Source organism: Centroberyx affinis, unplaced genomic scaffold (genome assembly GCF_046629955.1).
Source record: "Centroberyx affinis isolate AG114_WGS23_722 - 3 ecotype Tasmania unplaced genomic scaffold, CSIRO-AGI_Caff_v1 ptg002059l_1, whole genome shotgun sequence".
NCBI classification, from domain to species: domain Eukaryota; kingdom Metazoa; phylum Chordata; class Actinopteri; order Beryciformes; family Berycidae; genus Centroberyx; species Centroberyx affinis.
The window spans coordinates 554588-579185 of NW_027280392.1; the positions used below are offsets into that span (position 1 = coordinate 554588).

General features: G+C 43.1%; 2 protein-coding genes across 3 annotated transcripts; both read left to right on the forward strand.

Annotated features, from left to right (window-relative positions):
- The first annotated feature begins 629 nt into the window (after window positions 1-629).
- ilf3b (interleukin enhancer binding factor 3b) lies at window positions 630-13138 on the forward strand. 2 transcript variants are annotated; one of them, XM_071531213.1, is made up of 18 exons: window positions 630-678; window positions 2326-2427; window positions 3202-3425; window positions 3751-3925; window positions 4204-4351; window positions 5860-5951; window positions 7174-7269; window positions 7647-7758; window positions 7891-7988; window positions 8082-8193; window positions 8305-8418; window positions 8646-8851; window positions 8979-9161; window positions 9263-9544; window positions 9721-9853; window positions 9975-10022; window positions 11700-12128; window positions 12264-13138. In XM_071531213.1, the coding sequence occupies exons 2-18, from the start codon at window positions 2413-2415 to the stop codon at window positions 12392-12394; spliced, it is 2598 nt and encodes an 865-aa protein (XP_071387314.1). In that variant the 5' UTR covers window positions 630-678; window positions 2326-2412; the 3' UTR covers window positions 12395-13138. The 2 variants fall into 2 exon arrangements, with proteins under 2 accessions (XP_071387314.1, XP_071387315.1); XM_071531214.1 differs by lacking the exons at window positions 11700-12128; window positions 12264-13138 and adding an exon at window positions 10603-11673.
- Window positions 13139-14484: 1346 nt separating this feature from the next.
- On the forward strand, window positions 14485-24327 carry farsa (phenylalanyl-tRNA synthetase subunit alpha). The gene is made up of 13 exons (XM_071531215.1): window positions 14485-14648; window positions 14933-15070; window positions 15565-15663; window positions 15781-15899; window positions 18887-18979; window positions 19701-19829; window positions 19957-20072; window positions 20238-20322; window positions 21151-21250; window positions 21700-21868; window positions 22371-22448; window positions 22688-22802; window positions 23813-24327. Exons 1-13 carry the CDS (start codon window positions 14502-14504, stop codon window positions 23916-23918), a joined length of 1494 nt encoding a protein of 497 aa, XP_071387316.1. The 5' UTR covers window positions 14485-14501; the 3' UTR covers window positions 23919-24327.
- Window positions 24328-24598: the final 271 nt, after the last annotated feature.

A 24598-nucleotide genomic window follows, 5' to 3' on the forward strand; every position in this document is an offset into this window, starting at 1 on the left:
CTGGATGTATAATGTAGCCATACTGACACCTAGCGTATTTTTCTGAGCGTGCAGATCTTTCAACAGCCACCTGAGTATAGGCAACAGGCCTGCAAAACAGCTCTTTATTTGCCTCTCTCGTTATCAATTGTCAATCAGCCCAGCACCTTTTGTTCAAAGGACTGACTAGATCAATCAGGTGTGTTCATGGATATCAGATGGGACTGAATGCTTTTAGTCTATAAAAGAAATGGTCTGCTTCCAGGATGTTCGAGGCACCCATGTAGTCACCCTGTGGTTTATAAAAAAAAAAAAATATTTCAAGATTTTTCAGTGAATAGGCAGATGTAGCCAACTGTAGTCGTTTCTCAATGGCCTGATAAGATATTTAATACTTTTGATGATCAAGGTCCCAGGTGAGCATTAGGATTAACGCTGGTACTAACACAGATGAGAGAATCAGCCCCATGCTGTTGATGGTAACCATAGGTGGTAACAAAAATTCATCACCACGGCCAAACCCTGGAAATACCTAACTCTCCCCTCTCCCGATTGGCTTAATTTGAAGTCACATGCACATTCCACCCAATGGACATTGACGTTTTGTGGATCGTGGGCGTTTCCGTGTCCTGGCCTGCTGCCGAGAGAGGCAGCGAGCGTGCAGCCAGCGTCCATTAGCAATAGCAAAACGACACACCGGTGAGTGAAAATCCGTTACCTAGTCTGTAATATAAACAGAATGTACTATTATTGTCTGTTAAGTGGCCGCTGAATAGTACGATAATGCAGCGAGAATAGTATCGTCTTGTAGTGTTTTCACAGCCCTGTGCGTCTGGGAAGAATCCGGTTGGCTTTGTTCAATGAACAACTGCTAGCTTGCTAAACGCTAGCTGTAGCTGGGAATTCAATGAGGACTTGGATTTGTCTTCTCGACCATTTTGGTACCTGTTAGGCACCAAACTGATATCTCAATACAAACATCATTTGCGCGTATACACCTGCACTTATTTGCGGCTCTGCGATGCAGGTTAAACATGAGCAGTTAATGACTTTGGGGTTTGCTGGGTAACGTTAGGTTGGCGAGCCAGCTCAGCTTTGCCGATGGATGATAATTTTTGGGGGTTGTTACCGTCACCAACCCCAGTCAGACACAGCATAGAATTAAAATGGCGTCTGTTTTTAAATTCCCCTGATGAGACTAGTGTCGGCAGCAGGCACCTCTCTTTAGCTCACCTTTCCTAATACGTGAGGAAAATACACGCCTATGCAAATTCGTCGTTGTAGCTAGCTAGTAAGCTAGGAGACGCTAGGTCTTTGGTCACGACAACAGGTTAGCCAGAAAGGCCTTGAGGATGGCTTGGTGTCATGCTTCAGTAACTTGTTGACAAAAAATAAAAATGAATACAATACGCCCCATCTTCACATTTAACGTTACTGCAGTTGGAAACTATCCCCGCATTGATGTGCTTGATTTTACAAAGCAATTTGCATCAGGACATGTGATCAGTAGGGTCACGATGGATGAATGAACAAATAGATGGCTGTTGGGTCGATAATTTCAGCTCAGTTTACAATGAAGGCGATTGTGAAATTTTTCCATGATATGTTTTCTCGGCACATAGAAACCGTTGAAATCTAACGGGAATTCCTGTCTGCCTAGTTTCCCCACTATTTACATGATGTCTTGATCACATCTCTTATTTGCAGATAAACAATAGTTACCCTCACATCACTTGAGGCAATAAATATGAAGAAAAGGGGTCATTCATGAAGGTGATTGGACTGACCTCTATACATGCATCCAGATCAATACGTTTCCAGCATTGTCCATATTTGTTTCTGGTACACTGAACTCCGTTAAGGATTATATTTGATAATCATTGTTTTTATAATGTTAAGCTGTCTTTGTCTGCTGGAAATGTGACTGATGTCCATGAATTAGGCTATGTGCTTGAAACAGATTCATCACAATGAATCACATTTCTATCTGTGAAAGTAGAGCTCCATGTTCAGTCCCTTAGGCATGTGCTGCTGTGCCAACAGTCCTCTTCAGTCGCTACAGTCAGTGACATCTTGATTTCACTGTGCAAGATAAGTGGACAATCTTCTGAGAGGGAGTGTGAAGTATTTTACCCTCAAGCAGTGTTTTTGGCCTTCAGAATAGGTCATAAATCAGTTGCATTTGTACAGAGATTGCTTTTGTTTCAAATCAACCCGTCCATGAAACTGAACTGCAGGATTTAGCCTAGTTTCTGTCGCTCACAATCTCACCCACTACATCTTTTGCCAAAAAATTTCCCTTGTTTTTAAATCATTTATAATCTGTCTTTTGTTTTTTCTCTGCAGAGACAAACGATATTCTCTGCTACAGTGAAGACCTTTCATTACTGCCATTCACTGGACAGAAGAGTAGTCACAGTCTCCAGAGCAACCATGGTAACTATTTTGGTACAGTCTTTATTTTGTTCAATGATATTCCTATTGGTGTGAAGGACTTATTAGACTGTAAACAGGCAAACATCCAAAACATTGTGCATTGGCCCCACTAATTAATTACATATCACTTTTAACAGTACAAACAAATTGAGTCACATCTAATTTAAGTCACAGGACTGATGGTGCCAGCGTTTTGTCATTCCAATCTGCCCCAGGCTTTAGGAACACATGCTGCAGCCTCCACTTCACTGCACTCCTCTAAATAGGCTTTGGCTGCACACACACACTCTCATCTTGTGTAATCACTGGTGGTAGCAGCCTGACCTAGACAGGGAGCCTTATTAGTCAGTGTTTTAATTAATGACAGACAAGTGAATGATGTTAAAATACTAGGTCTTCTAGTATAATTATCTAAACCTTTTAACCTTGATAAATGCAGATTCCAAATTGGCTAGCTGTATAAAAAGTGGCAGCCTGTTTGATCGGTGGTGTTTCATTCTGCCTGCCCGCCTCGCACCACAATGCATGCATACTGTTTATGCACTATTAGAAGTGGATGTTGGTGTTTGCTTTGCACTGTGAGGAGAGGTAATGATACCCATCCAGGATGCTCTCATCTTTATGCACCTGGGCCATTGACTGTCATTATCTAGGGTATATTTTGGTATCTAGTATAACCCCATTGTTCCTTCCTAAGCTTGTCTTCACTGACTCTTTGCCCTGTCACAGCAATCACCTCCCTGGTATTTGTTCTATATTCATATTCTCGCTTCTTTCCATCCCCAGCCTCCTCCAATGCGCCACCGCTCCATGCGCATCTTCATGAATGATGACCGCCATGTCATGGCCAAGCACTCAGCCATCTACCCGACTCAGGAGGAGCTGGAAAGTGTGCAGAACATGGTGTCCCACACAGAGCGTGCACTCAAGGCTGTCTCTGATTGGCTGGATGAACAGGAGAAGGGGTCGTCCAAGTCTGACTCTGATGGCACAGAGGCTGATAAAGAGAGGTGAGGATCTGAAATGTCATTCCTCATGTTCACTTGGTAGACATAAAATGACCATGGCTAGCTACTGGTCAAGGGCAAAACATCAGGGCATTTCATTGAGTGATAAACCTCCTTTTCAACAGCTTTTATGTTTTATATTGCATTTAAATTTAGGGGTGTCCAACCTTCTTCATGTCAAGTACCTCCAAATTGATACACTTTAGATCCCATACCCCCATTTGTTAAAGGTGTTGTGTCCTGGTCATTCTGTACGTTCCCTCATTGCTCTAACAAGCTCTTGCTTATTGTCCTTCCTTTCCACTATATCTGCCGTCTCTTTTTAAAGTGAACACAAGGAGCAGGTCACCCGCTCCCTACGTGGGGTGATGAGGGTCGGCCTGGTTGCCAAGGGCTTGTTACTGAAGGGGGATCTGGACCTGGAACTGGTGCTACTCTGTAAGGACAAGCCTACCATCACTCTGCTGAAGAAAGTGTCAGAAAACCTTGCTGTGCAGCTCAAGGTGAGGATGGCCATGATTCAGCTAATTAAGCGCACCATGGATAATGCTATCTAGGGATTGACACTGTTTGAGTTTTTGCAATGAGGGGAGTTAATAAGAACGTTGTTAAATAGTATTACAGTTATCAGAGGGGAAAACAACCCCAAGGATTCCAGGAAAGGATTGTAAGAGTATGTTTCCAAGAAGTGATAAATGATAATGACCTTGCTTTTGTTTTAGCTTGACAAACACTTTTTATAGTTGTAAACCTTGCTTCCCTCCACTTTACACATTCATAGGCGATCACAGAAGACAAGTATGTGGTAAGCCAGCACATCCGTGAAGCCACTATCGTCATCAAGAACACCAAGGAGCCTCCCCTCACCCTCACTATCCATATGACGTCCCCCCTGGTCCGTGAGGAGGTGGAGAGGGTCGCTGCTGGAGGTAAGTTCCCACAGGAGGGCCTCAGTGTTTCCTAGTGGCGCCCCTCCCCAAGCAGGGGGGGCAGGCAGGCAGGCAACCAGGCTAGACAGATATTGTTTATTGGGCCTTCAATGGAGCTAGGGGATATTAATGAACTGTCACATAATGAAACTGTGCTATTCTTATAGCTCTCTAGACACTCTCGTAGTTCCATGTAATGTGATTGTACATTTTTGATGGCCCAATATACAGTATAGGACAGGTAGTTTACTGACATGATAAAGACATGGCTTTGTCTTCCCCCTTTATGATCAAGGCACCAACGATATGAAGGCTTACTGAGAATTAAAAAAAAAAAAAAAAAAAAAAAAGAGACCACTTTGTTTGCATGTGTTTTTATTATTGATGATGAACGGTTTGCATTGCAGCAAAAATGAGTAGCAAAATGTGTGGTGAAACTGTCTTTGGTTGCTAGACCCAGCAGTGGGCTATTGACTGTCTCTGATGTTCCTTAGCAGGGAAGGCTAGGGGTTATAGATAACGATGAGGGACACTTGGATTCTGCATGGCTGAATGTCATGTGTGTCCAGTCACAGTCAAAATCCAGGGCATCAGCCCCAGTAGTCAGGCAGCAATGGATAAAGGAATCCTAAAATATATCTATCGGTAGCGTTCTGGCATTTAGGAGGGACAGGCAAATCGTTTAAGTTAATGGTAGCTATACAGTGACAATAAAATTACCAGTAGTCTACATTCGTTTTGGATGTTCTCAGCAATAGTGAGGATCTCAGTTTGGCAGGTGTTGAACCTTGACCTTATCTGTAACCCTGTGCCAACAGTGAAGCCCAGTTTGGGTCTTTTTTAAGCCATCAGTTTTGCTGCAGTGTGGACTTGTTTTGATACCCCCTTTTGTGCATCTGATAACTTCTGCCTGTGGTTCCAATTCTGATTCTCTCTGTCAAGCCTTCTAGTTTGTCAATTTTTAGGGACGCTGGACCTTTGACCAACTGGCCGCTCTCTGTCTCGGAAGGGGCTAAGTGCAGTATACCCAGTATAGGGGCAAAGGGGAGGGGCTCTACCTCCTGCTTGTGACAGAAAAGAAAAGCACTCAGACCATTTTAAGCGCTGGAACTGAGGCATCCATTTGAGTTAACATTGAATTAACCATGGAGAGACAACCTCCCATTTGATACAGCCAATTATCCCTTCATACATCCATACATTCTTATTTTACATGCCCTGGATTTTTAACCATTTCCCATAAATCTATGTCAAGTTACAACCCACTTCACCACCTTAATTTTACTGTCGTTCTGGTGGGTTTTAAGTCTAATAATTGTATGCCGGACCATACAAAACCATATTAACTGGGAGGTTGAGAGCGTTTGGTGGTTCTCCAGTGGAGGGGTCCCCCTCCCCTTTCCCCTCCTGCCTGTGGTTTGGGAAGGCTGCCTGTGTTCCCCCTGGCCGGCTGACAGAACTCCCCTTGGTCAAACTGTACCTTGTCTTCTTATTCCACCCGCCAATAGAAACGCTTTCAGTCAACGATCCCCCGGATGTTCTGGACAGGCAGAAATGCCTAACTGCCTTGGCGTCTCTCCGCCACGCCAAGTGGTTCCAGGTTTGCATCTTGTCTTTATTTGTCTAAAACAAAAGTAGTTTTGAGTTTGTTTTTATGCTGTATGTTCTTTTTTGTCTTTTATTTGGGCGTTCCATGTGTTGTTGTTTTTTTCTTTACCTTTTTTTGAAGTGTATTTCCTGTAGTAATAATTAATGATCTGTATGTTTGTTTCCAAGGAAACCTTTGTCATTACATTGTTGTAGAGTTGCTTTGCTCACTTAACAGGTTCTATTGCAGTGCCATTTTAAAGAAGTCCATTGCTGCTTTTTAGTCCCCAAATTCAACAGTCTCCTGGGCAATCATTTACATTAACAGCTGCTTAACTCAAATTAACAAAGATAAAGACATGGGACTAATATATCATGTATCCGGGTGCAATATTTCTATATATCAGTCTTGGTGTGAGTGATAAGTCTTTGTTATTTTCATATTGACACAAGCTACTTGTAGAGCACCTTTTGCTGCCCATTCTGTTGTGTGGAAGAGAAAGATGGTTCTTCTTTTTGTTAGTGAACTATGTTGATTATTTCTCGTCATAGTATTGTGGCCTTGTGTCATCTTTGGCTCATACTATAACAATCAGTGCTCCATCTCTGCAGCTTGTTCTTGTAGAGTATGTGGCCTCAACCTCTCCCCATGCTCTCTGGCTGTCTCTGTTTTCTGTGTGCCACAAAAGCAACAGGAATATTGCACCTTGCGTAGTCTTTTTTTGACTGTCACCGACTCACCGTTCCCCCTTGGTATCCTCCAAATGATAACACACTGAAAAAAATCACGGCACATCATTTTAAGTAGCTCACAATGACTTGGTTTTCTCATTAAAGTTGGTATTGAGCCAAAGGCTATCTTTTACTCCTCCTTCATGATCTAAATTCATAAGCATGTTTTTCCACAAATAACATAAATTTGCCATGTATATGATAACTATACCATTGATCAAGTCAGCTATTGACTTACAGCCAATGTTTGAATGAATGTTTGTTAAACACAGTGATCATAAGTAGGGTCTTCCAACTGAGTGATCAAACATTATTCTATCCTCCAATATCTCCTATTCATTTCAACCATAATGACAAAGCTAAGCCGTTATAGTCTGTGTGGCTTTATTTACTTTTATTTACTTTTTACTTGGCTGTGTATCTTTCTTGTATGCTCTCTGAAGTCTTCCTCTTTGGCTAAGGCTCCCTGTCCTCCTCCTGCCCCCCCTCCCTTGTGTCCCCAGGCCAGGGCCAACGGGCTGCGCTCCTGTGTCATCGTCATCCGCATCCTGAGGGACCTGTGCACCCGCGTCCCCACATGGGCCCCGCTTCGTGGCTGGGTGAGTCAGAGCCTCGGTGTTCTCATCATTCAGTCTGCCAGCTGTATCTGATGGCCTCCTTACCCTGGTTGAACTTTTTCCCTCTTCAGATGTGTCTGACTTAATTCTAACTGACAGGCTAGAATTGTACGTATTGTGAAATGGCTTGTGATAACACGCACTAGGCTCACAAGTTGGTTACTCACCACCACGCTGTATTCTTTTATTGACCTTGACACTTCCTTTGATAAAGCTTTTTTCAAGGCAGCGCCGTCACTATTGTTAAATTTTAGAGATGTGTAATGCGATTGCCGCACACTTCTCTGTATTTGTGACCTAGATTAAACATAACATCCTTGAACAAAGACTCTCCTCTTCCTCTCTCTCCTGCCTTGCAGCCACTGGAGCTGCTCTGTGAGAAAGCCATTGGCACAGGGAACCGGCCCATGGGGGCAGGAGAAGCTCTGCGGAGGGTTTTAGAATGTCTGGCTTCAGGAATCCTCATGGCAGGTAAGCATGTGCAGACACCCTCACGTGTTGGTTCCTCTCTAAATGCTATTTCATTTGCCTTCATTTTCCATCTTTTTTGTGTGTGTGTGAGATGAAGGTGGTCTATAACTGTCACTCTGCTTCTGTTTGTAGATGGTTCTGGAATCTGTGATCCCTGTGAGAAGGAGCTGACAGATGCTATTGGTCACCTGGACCGCCAGCAGAGAGAAGACATCACACAGAGTGCACAGGTGAGTGCGATAAGTGTGTGTCTGTGTGTGTTCACAACCCAGTGAATGTGTAATGTGAAATTCACAATGTCTGTCTGTCTCTTGCGTCTTCAGCATGCCTTAAGGCTGTCTGCGTTCGGACAGCTTCACAAAGTGCTTGGAATGGATCCCCTTCCCTCTAAGATGCCCAGGAAACCCCGTAGTGAGACCCCTATCGATTACACGGGTATGCCAAGCTGCCAGATGACCAACTTGTAATATTTAAGTAATCCGCAATAGTCACATTAATGATTGTGCCTTTAAGTTCTCATGGCATGATTTTGTGTCTGTGATTCAGTGCAAATCCCACCCAGTACGACCTATGCCCCACCAATGAAAAGGCCCATTGAGGAAGAGGAGGGAACTGACGACAAGAGTCCTAACAAGAAGAAGAAAAAGCTGCAGAAGAAATGTAAGTGCTCACGAGTGTCATCCTCTCATCTCGTTTTAGCTCTTGTATTTGTTGTTTTGTGAAGTGAAACTAACTTTAAATGCGGTTTATGGCCATGCCAGCTGTGAACATTAAAATTACCTGCCTTGCTAGTTTACAAAAATGCCATGCTAGTTGAAGTTTACTGCTGCTGTATGTTATTCTATTGTTTGGGGTAATAGAGTGCCTTCTTGCTCCCTCTACTCTAGCCCCTGAGGAGAAGGCAGAGCCTCCCCAGGCCATGAACGCTTTGATGAGGCTCAACCAGCTGAAGCCGGGTCTCCAGTACAAACTGATCTCCCAGACTGGCCCTGTCCATGTTCCAGTCTTCACTATGGCTGTAGAAGTGGATGGCAAAACCTTTGAGGCGTCTGGCCCATCCAAACGAACTGCCAAGCTGCATGTAGCTGTCAAGGTGAGCACAGCATTGGCAGTGAATGTATTAAATTTTAATATTGCCTCAAAGCCCATTGTTTTTTCACATTATTTAAAATATTAAATTCTTTATTTAACCCTCAACGAATCTTCCTGGATAATCACAGGTCCTCCAGGACATGGGCCTTCCCACAGGAGTAGAGCTAAAGACTGCCGAGCCAGCAAAACCAGAGGAGGCGGCGGCGGCAGCCACCACAGTTGAAGAATTGAGACCAGTGGTCACACCCACTGAGACGACCACCACTGCTGCCACAGGAACAGCCAACGCAGATGCCACCGATGCTGTAGAGGTACAAGGCTACTCCCTGTCTGTCAGCAAGCTAACATTCAGCTAACGCTCTTGTACTGCTGAATGCCGTGGTTACTGACCATCTCCCTCTCCTTCTCTCAGACTGCTCGCCAACAGGGACCAATCCTGACTAAACACGGCAAGAACCCCGTGATGGAGCTGAACGAGAAGCGGCGCGGCCTGAAGTACGAGCTCATCTCGGAGACGGGCGGCAGCCACGACAAGCGCTTTGTCATGGAGGTGGAGATTGATGGCCAGAGGTTCCAGGGTACAGGATCCAATAAGAAGGTGGCCAAGGCCTACGCTGCCCTGGCTGCTTTGGAGCGGCTTTTCCCCGAGGGCTCTGTGACCGAGGCAGCTAAAAAGAAGAAAGGGCCACCCATGGTAAGCACCCAGGAAAAAAGATGATCAAGTCCAAGCTGGGTTTTAGCCTTGGCTCAAATCTGTCAGGCCCTATGCAAATTTTAGTGGTGGCCCTCATGGAGAGCATATTATGTAAGAGTCATTGCTATTCACTGTGCATGAAAGGTGCAAAATGAAACTGTTTTTTTCCTCTTCAGCATACCCCAGGCTTTGGTATGATGGGAGGCTCAGCAGGCGGGGACTCAGCCAACCCCAGGGGTAGAGGGAGAGGAGGACGAGGCCGCGGAAGGGGCAGAGGCTTCAATAACGGAGGAGGCTATGGCCAAGGAGGTAAAGACATATTTTTACCAGATTACTTATATAAATAATAAACGAGTTCTGTAAAGGTGACATAGTAATGCATTGCTATATTGTGTCAATTCAGCATGTTAAATTTGTGTCATCCAACCAGGTGGCTTCGGAACTTATGGGTACGGGAACAATGCTAACTCCGGATACAGTGAGTATTCATTTCATTCTTCACAATTGTGTTTTGATTGCATAAGTACTCCTTCTCTGGGTTGCAGTTAGAATCTCAGCCAGCACGTCGGCATAGATATCCTAACATCCTGGGGCAGGATGGTACATCTGGACAGGACTCTCCACAAAACAAAGCTCCTTGTACCTGTATTCCACCAATCTGTTAATGAAATACTGTACCTAGAATATAGCCTATTGCTGAAAACTACAGGCTCGCTGCAGACTACCTCAGAGATTATCAGACAAAAGTCAAACATATTGGGATGTTCCCAGTTCAACGATTTTACATTTCTCTGCTTTAAGCCACAGGAATCAATCTCTTTTTGACAAGCCCCCTCTTATGAGAACCCCTTTCTTCCTCCTGGCAACCTGTTCTGAGGACTGACCTACCTGAGCGTGACAGGAGCAGAGAAATCTAAAAACCCAACAAACAAAATCAGTTTGAACGCAATCTGACCAAATGAATGCCAACTGCCTCTTTTATGGCAGACAAAACAAAATAAACAAAAAATCTAATTTTGATATTTTTTTTCCCTTCTCTGCCCTGTCTCACTCTTTAGGTGACTTTGTCTCAGACTGCTATGGCTACCACGAGTTTGCGACATAGATCTTCCCCAATGTTTTAGAAAATCAAAAACAAAGCTGTAGAGAGGATAAAAATGGACAAAAACTCAATAGTGTTCCAGCCGCATCATGAACACCCTTCACCACCAAGTCCGCAACCCGGGGAATACAGTCACAGCAACCCTTCCGCCCTGTCTTGCCAATCCACATATCGTGTCCTGACACCTCGGGGAGACGAGATGCCACTGAGAGCATGTAGCCATAGTCACCTTCTGTTCTCAACTCGCGCTATGGATGTATCTGAACACCTGGATCTGCCAAAACTGCGGGCTTGATATATCGTAGATTGCCTCCAGTTGTTGGACTGGGAGCAGAGCTTTGTTTTTATCTGTTGGATTATGAGGATGAAAGACCTGTGGGAGTTGTACAACACTGCCTATTGGATATTGTCAAGACAGACTGGTATCTAGTGGGCTCTGTCTCCATACTCTTTACTCAAAATACTAGGAAAATCTTCTGTGAATTGTCTTTATTTCATTACTTTGACTTTCTATCAGTCACTTCCAATCATGATCAAGCTGTTTTTGTATTTTCTGTTGTGCTTTTGAAAGATGGACACATTGTTTATGTAGTATGTGCTGTTTTTGTGTCATATCAACAACACTGCTGAAGTCATGGCTACTGAATGCATGATGAATACATGATGGTCTTACTTTGACAGTGTTCGGTGTTTGCTAGCCGCAGTGTCACATCTGTGCAACAGCATCAGGCACGGATGGACTGGGCTGTCGACACAAAAAGTTTGCACAAAAGGACTGGATGAATTTGATAATCGGTAGTATGTTTGCGAAGGGAAAAAGTTCTTGTTCTAGCTGTTTTTATATGTTTTTGCTTTTTTAAAATAAATGTGATGTCACCATTCAATATTGTGGAACTATGTCGTCTGATTCAATTTGTATTGTGCATGACATAAATGTATTGCATGGAGCCATTATAAAGTCACATGCAGTGAATGCAACCAGCACCTCTCGTAATACATTTTGCCGTTGTGCCCATTCTAAGACTATTCTGTGCTGTCCTTTCAAATTCCCAGATTACTACAACAATGGTGGCACAAATGGAGGAACTGGGGTATCAAGCACCCCCCCAGGTGGCCCTGCAGCCACCACAGCACCGGGATCAGCACAGGGTTCCTATGGCTCCTACTACCAGAATGATGGAACCTACACTGCCACCTCCTCTGCCCCCAAAACCCCCAATAAGAAACCTCCCTTGCACCAGGGAGGGAAGTCGGCCTTTCCAGGTCCCCCAGGTGTGACTGGTGGGTCCTCGGGGGGCTACCAGTCCAGCACTCCCACAGGACAGGGTTCCTATAGCCAGTATGGCCAGGGCTATGGGCAGGGGAAGAAGAATTTCTCCCAGAACCAGAGCCAGGGGGGAGCAGGGGGATACTCCTACAGCACTGCCTACCCCAGCCAGGTGACCGGGGGAGCGGGAGGCAGCCAAGACTACAGTTATGAAGGTGAGTTGAGGAGAAACCTAATTCTTATAGGAGTCCTGTTGTATTTTTACCTCCGCCAACAGAGTCAGACTGAATATCGCAGATGGTGGTTTTATGGAAAATTGTTTCACTAACAGTCACTTTCTTTCCTCATAGGCTATAACAGCCAGTCGAATTACAACTCACAGGGAGGTGGCAACCAGGGTTTTGGCGCAAACCAAGCTCAGTACCACAACCCAGTGGGCTACGGCAGAGGAGACCCCAGCATGAATTACCAGTACAGATAGACTGTAATCACTCCATTTCTGCATCATCGTGACCCTTGACACCATCATCGGCATCAAGCACCCCACATCAGTGTCTCAAGCCTTCTCCAAAGAAAGCGATTGGTGGCTAGCCTGTGCTCTATGGCTTTTCCATGTTTGCTTCTTATGTGCTTTTGGGTTTATATGTAGCAAATGTGGGCACAAAATGAAAAGTCTGGACTTTTTAGTTGTCAGAGCTGATTTTTGGCTGAATTTAGTGGTCTGTTTCAGTGGTCTGGTCAGTGCTTAGTCTTGTATTTTTAGGTTATTGTTTATTTTTTAATCTATCCCACCAATCCATGTTCTCATCACTAAATATGAAGGGTGATGCTGCAAAATACTCACTCACTAGCTCTGACTTGGTTTCCTTGGTATAAGGACAGTTGTGTAGCAACTGCTACTTTTGTGTTATTTTATCCTCCTGTGCAACCAGTCAAAGCTCTGTTGACCACTTGTAGTTTTCGACTACTGAGGATTGTTGTATTTTTTGTAACAATACAATTGGCCTGAGAACTGCTTGATTGTTTTTTTTCTTCATTGCTTGTAATTTTGGCTTATTTTGTAATATTTTACCTTATGTGATGTAGTTATTTTAATAAATCCTTTTGGAGATTACTGGAAAGACATTTACATTTCTGATGTCAAATCCACATTTCTGCTCAATGTAGCTTTCGGTTGGGTGGGATTTCTGTTAAACAATGTATAAGAAAGTGTGTTTGTATCAATAAAGGATTTTTATTTTGAAAGAAATGCATTATTTTGAATTTTGATTTAAAGCATCAACTATCTGTTCCATCGCTGTGTGGTTTGCTATTGGTTATGCTACATATGAAATAGTACATGTATCATTAATGAGACTAATATTTTTTAACAGTGATTTTGTTTTTGTGCTGTGCTCAGTGGTAAGAAGGTAAAATGAGGAACTCCCCTTCATTTAACAAGGCTAGGGAATAGATTATATGAATCAACCAATTCTGTCTGTCGTTTATCCTCTTCAGAATTCTGATACGGTTGAAGTTAGATTTGCAGGTCACTAGTAGCAGATAAAAAAAACAATTTCCATCTAATCCCCCAGCCTTCACCACCACAGTATTCCAGGCAACTGTCCAGAAAGCTTCCACCAAGACCTGTGAGTTGGTTTTCTGCCGGTTTCCTGGCTGACATGAACATCCTGAGTGCAGCTTTCGTCCTGTTATTTTCACCTGCTTAACTGTCTCCCATGATGAAACCTGGAGGGGCGAGAATGGATCAGTCTCTGTCCGTCTGCTCATTTTTTGGTTTGTCTCATGCGATATCTCAGACCCCACTGACCAGACTTGGAAGAATGATTAATTTCACCAATGCAAATTACACTGATGCTGGGGTGCTACAATTAGACTATAGGTGCTTTGCAGAAGCGTAATAATGTGATATATGTGATAATTCCCTGGGGTGATATAGAGGGGGGAAGGGAGGGCCCCATGGTGTAAGTGTATATTTATACATATTTTATACTTTTGTTTCACACTGAAATCTCCATTGTGGCTGGGTATACATAAATGTTTGTTATGGATGGAATAATGGTGGTGTAGGGGCGAGGAAGGTGGAGGGGGGCCGAGAGCCAACTCCTGCTCACGGGGCCCAGAATTCCTAGCTACACCCCTGATGACACCACATACATCTTTATTAACAATTTACAGTGTATTTACCATAGACCGTAAAAGGTATTTATGGTAGGTACTTTAGAGATTTTACTTTTGTGATCAACAGAAAGTTAACCTGTGACCAATAGGGTTAAATGGTTTAATTGCATTTACATCCATAACATACTAATTCGTGGTGTCTTTGCACACACGTCACGTGATTCTGTATTATATGACACTGCAGATGTACATATGATATTTTTTGCAAAGCAGTTTGAACCAGTTTTTCTTCTGAGTAACTTATACTGGGCAACTGGCGGCTTGTAAAACTAATCTTTCAAAGTAGCTTCCCCCAACAATATTTACGGTAATTTACGGTAAATATTTTTTCCCATTTCTCAAGAACATTCGGCCTGTCGAAGAACCACGTCACTTCCCGTCTCTTTTCATCTTAGCAGGGCTCGAGCATGGCCGACGCCGGTGTAGTGGAGACGCTCTTACGGCGGATTGAGAAGGTGGACGATGGCGTTGACAGTTTGGACATGGCGGCCGGTCTCGGGGTGGACCACCAGGTCATCGTCGGAGCCGTGAAGAGTCTGCAGGCTCTCGGGGAAGTGAGTTTACTGCCTCGAGCTGCGGCGGAAGTCAGGACTGCTACCGTCAACATTGTTCATTGAATGTGACTGATGCAATAAGGACGTAAATACTGTAGTTAGGACCTGTCCGCCAGTCCGCCTCAAAAGAAGACTAATTATGCTTTAATGGAACAATATATAATATGAAGTCCCACTGTTAGCAGCACGCAACACTCAGTATACTCAGTAGTGTGTGAGACAGCAGCAGTCAGTGAGCTGACCCACTGGAAACTTAAACTTCTTGTTTGTCCCCTGCTGCACAGGTCATCTCAGCCGAGTTGCGTTCCTCCAAGCACTGGGAGCTGACGGGGGAGGGCAGAGAGACAGCCGAGCAGGGCAGCCATGAGGCCCGGGTCTTCAGCTCCATCCCGCCGGAGGGCCTGGCCCAGAGTGAACTCATGGTGAGTGCAGGTGTAACAGATCAGGTCTACACCACACCACCAAAACAAAACTCCCAATATGGTTGTCGTTTAGATCTACAGGTTAGTCAGAGACGTGTAAGCCTAGAGTGGCGGAAGGATGCTGGGGGTTTGTGGTTGAATTCCAGTTGGTAGTTGAAATACTGTACAATTTCCAATAACAGCCTTGGGTGTATTATTGCAAAGGAGGGAACCCAGCACTTAACCTTTGACCTGACTTTCACCGGAGACTAGAATTGATTTGCTGAAATAATATATATTCCCTGGTACATATTATACTGGTTATTATTTGTGCTATGGTGTTTACCAATTTATCAAATTTCTTAGACCCAGCATATCTTAATGTGGTCCAAGAAATGAACATAAAGTGAAAATATTTTACTTTCACCACAGAATGGAATGCAAGTACTGTCATGGCACTAAAACCTTTCAGTTAACAGTGATATTGTTGTACCTGTGCATTTGTTTCTGTGCAGAAACTAGCCTTTGGGAAGGTTGGCTTCAGCAAAGCCATGTCCAACAAGTGGATCCGAGTGGACAAGGCGCACGAGGGCGGCCCTAGGATATTCAAGGCTGTATGTATTCCTTTTTATCAACCTGTTAACATTGCTTTTTATGATACCCACTCAATATTTGTCCCCAGTCTAACAAGGTGCTCGTGTGCGTGCCTGTGTATGTGTGTTTGTCCTCAGGTGGAGAGCATAGAAGACCAGGTTACAGAGAAGCTGCTTCTGGTCCAGAACGGTCAGGCATCCCAACTGGAGGAGAAGGAGAAGAATGAGCTGAAGAAGAGAAAACTGCTCTCTGAAGTGTAAGAGACTTTTATTAATAAAACGTCAGAATAAGAGTGATTTGGAGCCTTATGCGCTCCCAGTTGAATTAAAATGAATATTCACTGGGAACGATGTAAAATGTCAGTAGAAACGTATGTAGAACTTTTATAAATATGGGCCCATGCATCTTATAGCCTGTATGGAGAGGTGAAACTATGACTGGTTAGGATACACAGGATCATTTATTAGGTCAATGAATGCTCATGGATTCATCACATTTGGCATTTACATATATGACGTTTAGCTGATGCTCTCTAGAGAGACTTAAAAGGAGTGGCCAGCTAGGAAGTCAGTGTGTTAAAAGAAATCTAAAATAATAATTAACAGGTCAGTTAGAGGAAAGTTGTGCTTGTTTTTATGCTTGCACATGTCTACCAGTAGGTGGCAATAGATGGTTTATTGTGGCAGCATATGAAAGCACTGCTCTCAGCTCTGTCGTCATTCAGGTGGCTCAGTGTTTGCCTTTCATTAAGATTTAATTTGATATTGATAGAGGTTCATTTCCTAATTTCACAAAGTCAGTTCCTAACGACTACATCACTGAACTAGAAGTGCAGTAGTTTTTCTGTAATCCTGCTAACAGACAAACAAACAGACAAAAAAACAAACAAACAAACAAACGGCACCGAAAACATAACCTCCTTGGCGGAGATAATAATCTGGTGGGAACAGAGAATAGGCTGTTTTGATACATCCTGCTCCACCTTTAGCACCAATCATTTCATAATCTCTGGGCCTACCTGTAATACTGGATTTCTGGAATACTGGAGTCTTGTCTTCCCAGTGTACTGTGATTGAGTAACACTTGACCAAATGGTAGCTAATGTGTTGTGGATGAGATTTGGATCAGAGTTAAATCACATTCTATATCACAAACTTGAGTCTTATAACTTAGTTATGTATCCTATCCTGGGTAAACAATCAAATTGAGTCAAGGTTCTCAAGCTAAGAAGGGACAATAGATGAACTGGGAAAATGTAGAGAGTAAGAAGCTTAATTGGAGAGAACTTTGAGTATGGAGGCGTCTTAGATTAGATTCATTATTCGAGCAACCTGTGATGTGCTGCCATCAACCCAAAACCTCAACCAGTGGCTAGGTGAAGGAAGAGCAACACTCAGACACATCCTGTCAGGATGCAAAGTCAGTCCAGCCCAAGGATGATGCATTTGGCCGCATTAGCAAGTGTTGAAATCCCTGACAGCAGCAATTAAGGTTTATTGAAAAGAAACCTAATTCTCCCACTTTTAGGAGAGACAGCCCTAAGCATCAAATTTGCTTCGGATTTGAAGGTGGGCAAGATTTATTTCTGTGTAGGCACAATTTAGGGCACTTAGGGGAAGCTAGGGATTGGGAGATTTGAGTCGACACAGGCCAGCAACTTACAGTCTAGAGCCTGACCTGGTGTCGTGGTCCAATACTCAATGGACTCTTTACTTTGTAGAACTCACTGGGAAGCCAGCTGTGGTGCTGTGGATATGAAGCCACATCCACTTCTAGTTTACTCAGGGATTTAGGAATTTGTGGTCAGTGGTTAGGGCAGGCATCTAAGGCAGCTTCAGAAGCAGCTGAAAAGAGCCAGTGGCTCTAGCTGAAAAGAAAGGACACCATTTGGGGTCTATCCTATGACTGAAGAAAGAAATTATACCACATGAAAGCATGGCTATGGCAGCAGGATAGGTTACTGCTCTCTCAGATCTTGGTATATTTGTCATAATTAAGCTATGGTTTGCTGATACAATTTGGTTTCTGAGCTGTAGAGTGGGCCATTTCGAGCCAGAAGGGTAAACCATCACTGTAGTCTATGATTGTTGGTACAGTTTGGTTTCTGAGCTGCTGAGTGGGCTACTTCAGCCGTTCCATTAGGTTATTGTTGTGGAAACCAATAGCAAGCAAAATCTTTTTTGTAATGTCGTCCATTGTTGAGCCTTCTGGAGGTGTCATGGGATTTAAACATTAGTGATGGGAGGCGTCAGGTAATGTATCAGGCCTGTTGTTCCACAACAAGCCTCTACCTGACATTCTGTGGCCTAAATGGCACAGGTCCAATGGCGCAGCTTAATTTGTGTGGCTTGAAACTGCTCTAATACTATCATGAAGTGGTCAGTTTGTGTGTCGTTTGTTCTAAGTATGTCTGTGGAGTTTGTAGACACTGGGCAACACAGAAACCCTCCCACGCTTCTCAAGTTGTGATCCATTTAGTTACATAGTAAACCTTACTACCACCACAGTCCATGGTCCATGTTCTCAATCTCCAATATTTGCTGTTAGGATAAGATTTTCCCGAAGGAGTACGCCAAGTTAGATCAGCTTAGCAGATCTGTGGTCTGGCTACCAGTATATAAGAGATTGCTTTCTGAATAAGAGGATTTTGGAAGAATATGCGCTTTGGTATCAATCCAGAATACATTTATATTAGGCACCCAAATCCAGAATTTACTTAGTCACGTGTATTTTAAATTTAAAGTACTTGAAACGTGAACATGGAAGCTTTTTGCAACTACATGATAACCCATTGTAACTCAAAATCCAGATCTGTTTAAACATGAAAATGAATGTTGAATATTTACATATTACCAACATAAAAACAGCAAAATGGAATTTAACATGAAATTGAATGTTGTCTGTCATTCTATATACAGTGGAAAAAATGTCTTCAGCTTAATCAGTCAAAATGCAAACAAAGCCAGTAAGAATTGTAGTTGTTAACATGGTTCAGCCCATTTAAACCCACCTAACCCCGCCCCACCAAGAGCTATCATTTTCAGTGTGTCTGGGAAAAGTTTTGTGTGTATTTAACCTGATATAGATGAGAATTTTAACACGCCAGACTTGTTAATATTAGATAACCTGAGAGTCAAATATTAGTCAATTATATTCATACAATATCAATCACCCCTGCTATCCAGCCACCAGCAATATCGCTATGGTTGTGTGAGGTAATTGTCACTCATGTGTTGTGTTTAGGACAGTGAAGTCTTACTGGATCACTAAGGGCGAGTCCTTCAGCACCACCATCACCAAACAGGAGACGGAGCTCACTCCAGAGATGATTGCCAGGTGAGTCCAGGGCTCCCACAGCGTCTGCTTATTACAGGGTTTACACATAGGGAACAGTTGTCCAGTCTGCCCTCCTCTGTCAGTCAGTGATGGTGTGCAGGGCCTCAGACAGTGGACACATAGAAACCTCACCCATTAAAGGGGACGAGTCCAAAGAGAAGGACTTTGTCCTAAAGGCAGGGTGGGACAAATAAGGATGACAGAAAAGACCAGTTTGAAGCAAATATTGTGATCTGATTTATTTAGTCCATGTTGGCACGCATAAAGTTGGTTACGTGGCACTGTTCCTGTGAAATAATTAAAAATAAAGAAAAAATAAAATAAATTCAACATAAATAAACTAAAGCATAAATAAATAAATAATGCCCACTCTCATAATGCAGCTTATACTGTTGTCACGCCAAGGATGGGGCATTAAAATGCCAGCTAAATGAAAAAAGCTCTCTTCTCTGGTTTGCATGAAATGATATCATAGAGGGGATTTGGCTAAAAGCAGCATCCAGATGTCCTGCCTCCCTCTCCCAAAAATTGAAATTGATGTTGTGCAGATTTTGTACATCGCAGATTTGATGTTCTCAAACATCTTAGCCAGGGATGAAAAGTTCAAAAGATGGTGGTTTTGAAGTCGCATGGGATAATTGTTGTTTTGTGCTGTCTGATTATGGAAAACCTCCTCCCTTAACAACTCTATTCCGGTCTGTCTGTCGGTGTTGTGTTGCAGCGGTACCTGGAAAGAGAAAAAATTCAAGCCCTATAACTTTGAGGCCATGGGCGTCGCCCCAGACTGCGGCCACCTGCACCCGCTGATGAAGGTGCGGACACAGTTCAGGCAGATCTTCCTGGAGATGGGGTGAGTAGCTGTGAATAGCACAGTGGACGGTCCTATCAGTACTAACTCATTCCACACTTGTCACACATGTACAAATACAAATAAGGCTCATATTACACACTCAGTATGAACTCTGTGCTCTCTGTAGATTCACTGAGATGCCAACCAACAACTTCATAGAGAGCTCCTTCTGGAACTTTGACTCCCTGTTCCAGCCCCAGCAGCACCCAGCCAGGGACCAGCATGACACCTTCTTCCTGTCTGGTGAGAGGCTATGTGTGTGTGTCTCTGTTTCACTTGGTGTCTCTGTGTGTGTGTGTGCTGTGTGTGTACTCATACAGTTTTATGATCCTCATCGCACCTAGTTGTATCCAAATCATTGTTCATTCATGATTTACAATATATTTATATTTAAACATTGTTTTCCAGACCCGGCTCTGGCCCATGAGTTCCCCCAGGATTACCTAGAGAGAGTGAAGAAGGTCCACTCAGAGGGAGGCTTCGGTTCACAAGGGTGAGACATAATCACACATCTTCTACACATGATGAATATCTTTTCAACTGCCTCTAAGCAATTATGTTGACTTAATGTTCTGCATCCTAAATTTAGCCCACATTAGCTTGTTGTAGAAATGAATGAATTCATTTTATAAAACAGTTCCGACTGCTCTTTGTGAATTGCCAAGCGGCAGTTCCATTGAGACAGTATTTGACAACATGACAAGCAGAACTGGGTTCTGGGAAACGGTATTAAAGCGTCCTGCTGAGTGAACTGTCTGGCAGATATAACTGGGACTAAGAAGAGTATAACTTTGTAGTGAAGCCAGCTTGCTATGCCAGATATCAACATTTGCCCCCTTTGTTTTGCTTTTAACCAGAAAGCAAGTTAAATCGTTTTTTGTGGTTGCCTTTACAAAGATTGTGTTTTAGTTAAATTTTCAAATAAAACACATCAGGTTTTGCGAGTTGTTTTTTGAAACCAATAATGATCTTGAGGATGTCACATTGGATTTTCAAAACCAGCTATGGACGTGGTTGCAGAATTCTACTTGGTCTGGATGCAATCCAGCCACAATGCACATACAAGCAATGTAAAGAGACGGACAGGGAGAGTGGAAAAAGTAACACAGACAGATTTAATTCAATATAGCCACAGGAGACACATGACAGCCATTTTCGCGTTGGAAAGACAAGTTCAACCATGTGTAAACAAGTTTAGAGTTTCTGTCCCTCTGCTTCACAACAGGACCAAGAAAGCCTATGACAACATCATCCAATATCCTGCTGTCTTTGAGTTGCTGGAGCTTAAGTGCAGAGTCTGACTTGTTTGATCTGTCTGCAGGTACAAATATGACTGGAAGATAGAGGAGGCTCAGAAGAACATCCTCCGCACACACACAACAGCAGTCAGCGCACGCATGTTGTATAAACTTGCGCAGCAGGTGAGTCACACACAAACACACTTTTTCAAATCTTCAGGAAATAATGGTGATCTGCTGAAACAGCCTATAGAGGCTTTGCAGTGACATAAACCACGGCTGGTGCCATCATGCAGGTCCAGTGGAGAATTGTTTGTGCGTAAATTATGACTAAATACTGTATATAACAACCGGGTGAGAAAAAGAGAGATGCATGAAAAAGATTGTTCAAAAATTAACAACGCAAAAATTTACCATGGTCTATTGGATTCTGTGTAGACGGCCAAGTCTTACATTGAGAAATGCAATCAGCTGTTCAGCCATTGCTGCTGAAGAGCTGAGGACGTCCAATATGGCCGGGTGTGTTATGCCACCTGAAAGCCTTTCTGTTGTACATGCATAGTCATTAACCATGAAACCTTTCTCCCTCTCATCTCTCCACCCACATGTCAATCCATCCACGCATCCACCAGGAAAAGTTCACCCCCGTCAAGTACTTCTCCATTGACAGAGTGTTCAGGAACGAGACCCTGGATGCCACCCATCTGGCTGAGTTCCACCAGATCGAGGGTGTGGTGGCCGACTACGGCCTGACGCTGGGAGACCTCATGGGCATCTTGCATCAGTTCTTCACCAAACTAGGTTAGCGGAAGGCTCTTGATGTTTTATTGTGAACCTGACTTTACATATAAATGATAAGGACCTAATTGAATGAGAAAACGTGTCCGTTTATCAATTCAAGCTAACTTTAATGTCCCCGAGGGGAAATTGTCCTTGCAGCCAGATGCATAAATACAGAGACGTACATGAGGCATAGCACAAGAGACGTAAATTAAGAGCATCATCATAAATAGAACAGTATTAAAATAAACAGCTCTATCAAGGGCCTCTTCACCGTCCTATAATAAATAAAAAAATCAGAGTTAAGCAAGTTAAAGGCACAGGAAACACAACAGTTCCTCCCTGTTAGACTTTTGCGGTCTTAAATCTTCTGCCAGAGGGAGGAAACTCAGATTTGTGTTTTGTTTTGTGCATTTTGACAAGTTTTCTTGATTATGACTGGAAACTACACATCACTGCAGAAACATAAGTGTGAGTAGTGCTTTGAGTCACAGAAATCTGATCCCTCTGGTTTCTTTCATAGGAATTACCAAACTACGCTTCAAGCCTGCCTACAACCCATACACAGAGCCCAGCATGGAAGTGTTCAGCTACCACGAAGGTACAGTACAGATATCCATTGCACTGTGATGGTTTGAATGTATTCATCTTCATTCATGAATGAAGTTAGTAGGAGTGTGGACCGACTAATTGTCTTAAAAAAGAAGATATCCAAGAGGTTCTGTCACGTGGTGTTGTTTGTTACACCAACTGTATTAAATGGACAGAGGAAGAATCTTTAAGAAAAAAAAAATGTAATTGATCATTCATTCATGTCTCTCTCTCCCTCTGTATGTGCAGGGTTAAAGAAGTGGGTGGAAGTTGGAAACTCGGGGGTCTTCAGACCAGAGATGCTGCTGCCCATGGGTCTTCCTGAGGATGTGTCTGTCATCGCCTGGGGACTGTCTCTGGAGAGGTGAACACACACACACACACACACACACACCATCTTATACCTTTCCCCATCAGGTATTTAAACACTTGGTTGGCCCGCCCTTCACTTTCCCTCTTCCTGTCCCATCCAAAACACTGTAGCAGCCAGCTGTCTCCCTCACACTGCATCAGCCTCATATGCCTTGATATCAAGAGAACAAAATCGCTGTCGTCATTGTTTGACCAGGGATGTAGTGGATGACAAGCTCACCTAAACTTAAGTCACTTAAGTTTACAGAAACAAAATAAAATCCCAAAATTACATAAAAATATGGTCCATTTGAGGGAATAAAAGATAAATTAATACTAATCAGTGTTCAGTGGTATCAGTGGTTTTGTAAATATTGCAATCACCAATATTGAGATCATAATATATCTGCATTTTATTTTACCACTCCCTCATTTGAATATAATATGAGATTTGCAAATGGGGGCATGCCTGTAATTTCAAAGCTATACCTTGCTGATGACGTCATCCTGTCCTCCAGCTGTGTAGTCATTGAGCTCACATCTGACCTACATGTTAGATATTTAGGTTTTGTGCCTGAAGAGGATTATTAGGATTCCTTTGTAAATAATTGTAATCCACTATCATATTTACATGGAATGGAATAGATACTATCCAGGTTGATTAGTGTGTGTGTGTGCAAACAGATGCATGTACTCAAATTAAAGTTTCTGTGTTGCGGAATGTACTTCGTATTGGATCACAGAATATATCCCATCATAGATACTGCATTGGCTATTTGCCCTCACTGTTTTATTCCCTGTTTTGTGTAGTTTTACCTGAAAGCAACTATCGTGGCTAATGACTGTGGAATCAGTGAGCTGGGAAAGGCTTTATAATCCACGCTGAGTAATCCTCCCTCTTCCACCCAACCCTCTTGTATGCTCTGACCTGTCAGACCTGGAATAGACACACCAACACTTGTGGCTCTATTATGGCACAGCGGTAACCTTTACTCACTCAGAGCCTTCTCCTCTCTCCTCCAGGCCCACCATGATTAAATATGGCATCAACAACATCAGAGAGCTGGTGGGACACAAGGTGAATCTACAGATGGTGTACGACAGCCCCATATGTCGACTGGACTCTTGAATTCTGCCCAGCCATATTTTGGCTGGTTACAATATGGACTCCCTGAAAACTCCCATTTATCCTGAATCCAAGCTCAGCCAGTGAGAGCAATCTGTCTGAAAGAGAGAGAGAAGTGAAACGAGGACTTACTTTTTCTCCATATGGCACCTCAGACAGTTTACAATGCACTAAATGTTTAATTTATCAAACAACTAACACATTCAAGCAGCTATTGTATGAATTGCGTACTCTGCTGCAGTGCAGAACATCACTGCTGAGGTTGCATGTGAGTCTTGAGTGTGTTACATACCGGGAACATTTATGTTTTACATCCCTTTGCCCCAGTTGCTACACCAAATGGCCTACTTGTACAGGATAAAATATTACTCTTGGGATTTAATAAGGGTAAAATAAAGATTTTTCCAAATACTGACACATATCTGTCTTGTCTGATTGTTGTTATAAGCGCTGCTACTACAGGTCAAACCCTTGTTTGTGGTGTGGAAGCTCCCTTGATAGACACACAGCTCCAGTTTTAGCCTGATGACTTCTTTCTTGAGCTGCATCATTGCTATTGATAGGTGTGTAATGTGTGTCTGGATGGATGTAGTGTGGTGTGTTTGTGTGAGGTTGACCTTAACTTGAAGGATTTAAGAGTTGGGCTATTTGTGTAATTCCAAGGGTTGGGGATTATAATTAAC